This window comes from Caenorhabditis briggsae (assembly GCF_000004555.2).
Source record: "Caenorhabditis briggsae complete genome, chrII, whole genome shotgun sequence".
NCBI classification, from domain to species: Eukaryota; Metazoa; Nematoda; class Chromadorea; order Rhabditida; family Rhabditidae; genus Caenorhabditis; species Caenorhabditis briggsae.
The window spans coordinates 1480605-1488365 of record NC_013486.2 but is presented as its reverse complement, the minus strand read 5'-3'; the positions used below and the strand labels follow the sequence as shown (position 1 = coordinate 1488365).

At 38.8% G+C, this 7761-nt stretch overlaps 4 protein-coding genes across 4 annotated transcripts in view; 3 read left to right on the top strand and 1 right to left on the bottom strand.

Annotated features, from left to right (window-relative positions):
* Positions 1-531, bottom strand: part of CBG18719 — a gene marked incomplete at both ends in the record, with an annotated part of 2164 nt that extends 1633 nt beyond the window's left edge. The window contains one exon of the mRNA XM_002629786.1: positions 384-531. Within this exon, the coding sequence (XP_002629832.1) occupies positions 384-531 (148 nt within the window). The remainder of the gene's footprint in view (positions 1-383) is intronic.
* CBG18718 lies at positions 309-5576 on the top strand (the record flags this gene model as incomplete). Its single annotated transcript, XM_045241739.1, has 5 exons — positions 309-360; positions 757-779; positions 805-858; positions 4796-4996; positions 5559-5576. 5 exons carry the CDS (start codon positions 309-311, stop codon positions 5574-5576), a joined length of 348 nt encoding a protein of 115 aa, XP_045096560.1.
* Positions 5577-6194: 618 nt separating this feature from the next.
* On the top strand, positions 6195-6374 carry CBG25459 (the record flags this gene model as incomplete). Its single annotated transcript, XM_045241738.1, has 1 exon — positions 6195-6374. One exon carries the CDS (start codon positions 6195-6197, stop codon positions 6372-6374), a length of 180 nt encoding a protein of 59 aa, XP_045100123.1.
* Positions 6375-6617: 243 nt separating this feature from the next.
* CBG18716 lies at positions 6618-6824 on the top strand (the record flags this gene model as incomplete). Its single annotated transcript, XM_002629784.1, has 1 exon — positions 6618-6824. One exon carries the CDS (start codon positions 6618-6620, stop codon positions 6822-6824), a length of 207 nt encoding a protein of 68 aa, XP_002629830.1.
* Positions 6825-7761: the final 937 nt, after the last annotated feature.

Sequence of the window (7761 nt, the reverse complement as noted above, 5' to 3'; positions counted from 1 at the left end):
TCTTTGCTGGAGAAAACATACTTTGTTAGTTTCAGCATTTTTCATGTTGAGACCAAAAATAAGGGTCTTATCTTCTAATAGAAAACATATGATTTTTGAAAATTTTGTGAATTTTTTTTGATTTTTCGCTATCATATATATGTTTTTCCACTGACTGTTTTGCAGATTCGAGTTTCTCATAAGATTTTGCCTTAGAAACTTATGTCCTACCAAGTTCTTCACTGCTCTTGCATCTATGACATTAATTGGTAGCACTACTCCCTTGTCTCCTCCATATTTCTCGTCTATTCCCTTCGCCATTAAAAATTATGATTGGCCTGAGGGGAGTCGGATGGTTCAAAACGTTCAATATCAAACGCCGCCGCGAGGTTGAAATTCTTCACCATGTCTACGATTCCTGCTTTGTTCAGCCAATTCAAACTTTAACATCGTAGTCAGCAAGAGTGGTACAACTTTCTTTCTCAGATTCCCCTGCTCTCCGGCTTTCTTGGTGTCTCTCTTCTTTCCCTTCTTCACTGATTGTTCCGTCATCTCTTGTACGGTTTCCGTTGTTCATTTGTCGCGAACGGTTTCAAGAAACTTCTTGAAGACTTCTTTCATGGCTTTGTGGTGTGGATCTTCAGAGAACGACTCATCTCTTTGGGAACACTCAGTATCCTGAAAATACAGAATTAAAAATTGAGAGTTTTTTGAGAGCTGAAAATCCAATTCAAATCCTCCATTTCTGTCCAAAAACCACGTCTCTAGCTCATCTAGGAGCCGAGATACGGCGCTTTGAAGTTTTGAAGAGACACAGGAAGCTAGAGTGTCTCGTCGTCTGCAACTCTTACCTCGAAAACTTCGAATCGCTGTAACTTGGCTTCCAGACTTTTCAGAAAAATGAGTTTTAACTTTTGTTGAAAATTTAAAGTACTGCGAAATGTGCTAAAAAAAACCAACCAGGGTTTGCAAGGGAATTGGTATGCATGAAGTTGGGAGACACAGGGAACTCGGCAAAAAGTTCTTGCATAAATCGGATCAGCTTGTTTTTGAAAGTCTCTGCGTGCCCAGATGACAGTCCAATTTAGGTCTAAACTGCACATCCATTCGATATTGCAATTCTTCTGGTGACTTCAGTCTTTTGCGAATAATCAGAAGAATCAAAAAGAAGGGGAAGGATCCCAATCGGGGTTCCATGGGTAGAGAATAGTCAGAAGAATTAAGAAGTAGGATCCCAACCGGGGTTCCATTGAAGTGCTCTCGTTTAGAATTGATCGGGAATCATCTAGAATCATCCCAATCGATTCACTGCCAGAACTACATCAGAATGAATGTGGTTGTCTGGCCAATGCGCCCTTTTATACAGGGTTGGGGTCAGGTGGGCGTGGTCACATGGCTGATGACCAGCGTGCAGATGTCATTTGCCAGGTGAATGACATTTGAAAATGGAAAGGGCACCCTGGGAAGAATTAATGACCATGAAAAGGTACTTGAATGTGGTTTTAGGGTCCTTGAAAGACAATGAAAAGGTTAATATCTAAAAATGGATATAGCCAAGGTGCTAATGATTAAATTCCATGGTACAAGACCGTCTGGGAAAGTGAGAGACGATAATCACAAATTTGACTTGAGGCTATAGATGAATGACTTTGACTTGACCAATTTTCTGATTCATTTTGAATTTAAAAATATCAAAACAATGTCCGGAGTTTTTGGAATTATCAACAATCATGAAAGCTTCAATTTCGTCCAGAAACCATGTTTCTAGCTCATCTAGAACCCGAGATACAGCCATTTGAAGTTTTGAAGACAGTAAGAGTGTCTCGTCGTCTGCGTCTCTAGCCTCGTAAACTATAAATTGGTGTAACTCGGCTTCTAGATGAGCTAGAAAAATAAAAATTGGACAGAAATGTGTAAAAATAAGCAGAATTTTATAAAATCTCTGAATTTTCGAAAAAAAAAATAATTTTTTCCATAAAAAGTTTTCCAATGCAAACGTTTAGGTGGGCCTAAAACTTTTATACAGTTCCCCAAAAAAACAAACACTCTAGGTCTTCTAGAAGCCGAGATGAAGCTTGAGACTTTGAAAAAAGAGAAAATAAAAAAAAAAGAAAAAAGAGGAAATCTTTGAAAAAAGAGGAAATCTGAGAAAATAAAATTTTCTAAATGTTTTGAAAAATGATTTCCATCAAAAAAATTTTCAAGTTCCCATCAATTGATTTCCAGAAAAAAAATGAAAAATTTTATAGAAATATGGGAACAAAGAACTTTAAGTGCCAAAAACCACAGTTCGGGCATACGAAATACGGATCTTTTCAGTTATTTTGCAGCCCTGAATAAAGGATTTTGTACCACCAACAACTAGCGTTCTAGCTAATAGCCGTTCTAGCTGGGAGCCGAGATACACGAATTTGTAGTTTAGGAGTCTAGAGACGCAGACAACGAGACATTTCGTAGCGCCCCAATACTTCAACAAACATTATAAAACACTTTTCTGAAACATCTGCAAAAAATCATAAAATACACATTTCAAGGTTCATTTTGGTCCAAAAAGCAGGCTTCTAGCTCTTCTAAAACCCGAGATACAGTCATTTGAAATTTTAGAAGAGACGCAGACAGTCAGAGTATCTCGTTGTTTGCGTCTCTCACCTCGAAAACTTCAAATAGCTACATCTCGGCTTCTAGAAGACCTAGAATGTTCGTTTTTCTGGAGAAATGTATGAAATTTTCAGGCCCACCAACTATTCCATTTGAAAACTTGTTATGGAAAACATTTTTTTTCAAAAATTTAAATAATTTATTCTATTTTTCAAATTTTATTGAAGTCTACTCATTTTCACACATTTCCGTTCAAATTTCATCCTTTTAGCTCATCTAGAAGCCGAGTTACAGTCATTTGAAGATCAAGAAGCAAGAGACGCAGACGACGAGACACTCTAACTGACTGCGTCTCTTCAAAACTTCAAATGGCTGTATCTCGGGTTGTAGATGAGCTAGAAACCTGGTTTTAGGACGAAATTAAAGCATTCACGATTTCTGATAAATCCAAAACACTCGGGACATTATTTTGAAGCTGTTTAATCCCAAAAAAACAACTTTAAGGTCGACAACTTTAAGGTCAATTATTTTTTTTTTTCGAAAATTCAGAGATTTTATAAAATTCTGCTTATTTTTACACATTTCTGTCCAATTTTTATTTTTCTAGCTCATCTAGAAGCCGAGTCACACCAATTTATAGTTTACGAGGCTAGAGACGCAGACGACGAGACACTCTTACTGTCTTCAAAACTTCAAATGGCTGTATCTCGGGTTCTAGATGAGCTAGAAACATGGTTTCTGGACGAAATTGAAGCTTTCATGATTGTTGATAATTCCAAAAACTCCGGACATTGTTTTGATATTTTTAAATTCAAAATGAATCAGAAAATTGGTCAAGTCAAAGTCATTCATCTATAGCCTCAAGTCAAATTTGTGATTATCGTCTCTCACTTTCCCAGACGGTCTTGTACCATGGAATTTAATCATTAGCACCTTGGCTATATCCATTTTTAGATATTAACCTTTTCATTGTCTTTCAAGGACCCTAAAACCACATTCAAGTACCTTTTCATGGTCATTAATTCTTCCCAGGGTGCCCTTTCCATTTTCAAATGTCATTCACCTGGCAAATGACATCTGCACGCTGGTCATCAGCCATGTGACCACGCCCACCTGACCCCAACCCTGTATAAAAGGGCGCATTGGCCAGACAACCACATTCATTCTGATGTAGTTCTGGCAGTGAATCGATTGGGATGATTCTAGATGATTCCCGATCAATTCTAAACGAGAGCACTTCAATGGAACCCCGGTTGGGATCCTACTTCTTAATTCTTCTGACTATTCTCTACCCATGGAACCCCGATTGGGATCCTTCCCCTTCTTTTTGATTCTTCTGATTATTCGCAAAAGACTGAAGTCACCAGAAGAATTGCAATATCGAATGGATGTGCAGTTTAGACCTAAATTGGACTGTCATCTGGGCACGCAGAGACTTTCAAAAACAAGCTGATCCGATTTATGCAAGAATTTTTTTGCCGAGTTCCCTGTGTCTCCCAACTTCATGCATACCAATTCTTTGCATACCCCACATAAACTATGTACGTTCTCACTGGTTGGTTTTTCTCACATTTCATAGCGCTCTAATACTTCAACAGACATAATAAATTACTTTTCTGAGAAATCTGAAAAATGTCACACATTTTACAAAAAGTTTGACGTTTCTAGACTGTTTGGGAGCCGAGATACAGCCGTTTGAAATTTTCGAGGTAAGAGACGCAGACAACGAGATACTCTAACTGTCTGCGTCTCTTCTAAACTTTCAAATGACTGTATCTCGGATTTTATAAGAGCTAGAGACGTGGTTTTTGGACAGAAATGAAGGATTTGAATTGGATTAACAGATTTTCTTTATTTTCATCAGATTCCTTGAAATTGAAAATTTCAGCTCTCGCTGGAAAACTAGATATTGTCAATTTGGAAATTCACACATTTCTGTCCAATTTTCATTTTTCTAGCTTGTCTAGAAACCAAGTTACAGCGATTTGAAGTTCTGGAGGCTAGAGACGCAGACGACGAGGCACTCTTACTGTCTGCGTCGCTTCAAAACTTCCAACAGCTGTATCTCGGCGCCTACTGGTCCGTTTTGACTAGTTTTTTGTTAGGAATGCCTAAAATTGAATGACGAGCCCAATGATATCAAAATTGTCATAAGTTTGAGAGACTTTAATAAACTGATTTTTCAATTTTCAAAATGTTTCAAATTTTTTTTATTCAGAGCGACGAAGAGATGGGACCACTCGATTTGATGCACATGCTTCGTGAGATCCGGAACAAGGAGAAGCGGATCAATCGCACGTTGGACAGTTTTAAAGCAAATGTCAATGATACCCTAATTCAATCCCAATCAATCGAAGCAGTCCGCCTATCAACGGAACTCTGCTTCAGAATGGCTGGGCTGATTTTAGACTCGAATGATGTAAACGCATAAACAGCCTTCCTCTGGAAAAGCGAGCTCTTTTGAAGTATTTAATGGAGGACGCAGTTCTTGGTAAGCCATTATGAAAATTTTGAATCTCCACACACTACCTGTCAAAAAAGATATACAAAAACGTATTTTTTTTCAATGGATTTTCGGCTAGTTCGACCATTTCCGACAATCTGAAGCTAGTCTGTCAAGTTTTCGATCATTGAGAACTTTGAATGGTGTAAAGTATATCTAGATAAAAGACTTTGCACTAAAAATTATTTTTTTACTCCTAGTTTTTAAAGGTGGGGGGACAGGAGATTTTTCGTAGTTTTTTTGTAGCTAGAGTATGCATTCTACCGTGACGGTGTACAACGCTTAATGTCACTCTGCGTACAGCTGTCGTCCTCGTCTTTATGTATGCAATCGGGCGTGCGCTTTCTCTTTGCCCGCGTGGCTCAGTCGGTAGCGGCGCCGCACCCTCAATCCTCACCCTCACAAGTTCAACTCCTCGAGGGGCATCTTTGAACGGAATTTCGAGAACATTATTTTTTTCATGTCCCCCACCTTTAAGCCATTCACCGATTTCTGAATGACACCCTCATTTTTCAGTCCGTGTTTTATTGAAAAACAAAAACTGGTGTCTTTCAAAAACCAACAAAATGGTGAAAAACTGGAAATTATCAAAAATTGGTGTGAACAGCAAAGTTTTCATCTAGTATCTTCTACACCAGAGATGTCAGGAATTCAGACTTCCGTCTTCCGACTTCCGAATTTTGGGCTTTTTTTCGCTTCCGACATACTCGTTTGAAAATTAACTTCCTACTTCTGACTTCTGACTTTCGAAAAAACGCACTTTACTTCCGACTTCTCAAATGTCCCCAAAGACTTTTTGCAGAAAAATTGCGAAATTTGTCCGTTTTCGATCAGAAAAATTTTTAAAAACTGCCGAAATTACCCCGAATAATAAATTCACTTCCAGATAACTCTGTTCTACACCCTCCAAACTTTTCGATTTGAACGGAAACTTGACATCAAGATGTACTCCGAAAGTCGAATCCAAGGATCAAGATGGCCCCTCAGCAAGTTGATTTAATTTCTCTCAAGGCCACTTCGATTGCTCCTGAGATCGCACCCAAAAATAAGATAATTGAAACTGCTGCGTCTTCCACTCAAAAGGTGATCCCAATTGTTCCGAAAATCGCCCCTCATGATCAGAAGATTGGAAAGGCAACACTGTCAGCTCAGCAGGTGGAATCCTCTACTCCGAAGGCCGAAATCTAAGATAAAAAAGTTGAAACAGCTGCATCGTCAGTTCAAAAGATGTCACTACCCACTTCGAAGGTTGCACGCGAGGATCAGGATGCTCCATCGAACTCCAGACTCTTGAAAACATTCAAAGTTGCCGAGAATCGTCTAGAACATAATTTTGTATATCTTATTGACGGAAACTATAAGACACTTTTCGGTTCGTTTTATCGTTGAGACTCGTTACTTGAAAAACAGAACCTCAGCTCTCAAAAAACTCTCAATTTTTAATTCTGTATTTTCAGGATACTGAGTGTTCCCAAAGAGATGAGTCGTTCCCTGAAGATCCACACCACAAAGCCATGAAAGAAGTCCTTAGCGACAAATGGACACCGGAAACCGTACAAGAGATGACGGGGAACAATCAGTGAAGAAGGGAAAGAAGAGAGACACCAAGAAAGCCGAAGAGCAGGGGAATCTGAGAAAGAAAGTTGTACCACTCTTGCTGACTACGATGTTAAAGTTTGAATTGGCTGAACAAAGCAGGAATCGTAGACATGGTGAAGAATTTCAACCTCGCGGCGGCGTTTGATATTGAACGTTTTGAACCATCAGTGAAATTGCTCATTGTTATCAATAAATTTCTATAGTATATGAAATATCCTGTTTTTTCACTGTCTTGGTCACGAATCTCCGAAAAGTAGTTTCTGGAAATGTGAAAGTTGAAGTTTGAGGCTTCAGATGATTCTAGATGATTCTATATAATCCTAAACGATTCTAGACAATTCTAGATGGCTCTGGAGGGTTCTACACGGTTCTACACGATGCTCGAAAAATTTATTGGCACAAAATTTATTGTGATTTTTTTGAAACTTTTTTTTTCCAAAAATTCGAAGTATTCCAAATATTCTGAATCTGCTCAATATGGTCCGTTTGGGTGGTCGTGATATCTTGAATCTTTCGAATCCTTAAAACTTTTGTCGCACGTATTCTGAGAATCAGAATCACCGGAAGAAGGAAGGCACTGTAGGGAACGGTCTTTAAATGCGCTCTAGTGAAAATTTCTTTATTTCTGTATTTTAGACTGTTTCTCATCGTTTTTTATGGTTTGGGACCTATTACAGTCAAAAACTCACATAAATCCACACAACTAGCGCCAAAAATGTGGAAAATAACATTTGATTTATGTTACACCTGAGCAATAGGAGACCCAGAGAATAAGAAATTCTTAAAGGTGGGGGGACAGGAGATTTTTCGTAGTTTTTTTGTAGCTAGAGTATGCATTCTACCGCCACGGTGTACAACGATTAATGTCACTCTGCGTACAGATGTCGTCCTCGCCTTTATGTATGCAATCGAGCGTGCGCTTTCTCTTTGCCCGCGTGGCTCAGTCGGTAGCGGCGCCGCACTCTCAATCATCGCCCTCACAAGTTCAACTCCTCGAGGGGCATCATTGAACGGAATTTCGAGACCATTATTTTTTTTCATGTCCCCCCACCTTTAAAGGGGGACTCCGACCAAAAATTTTA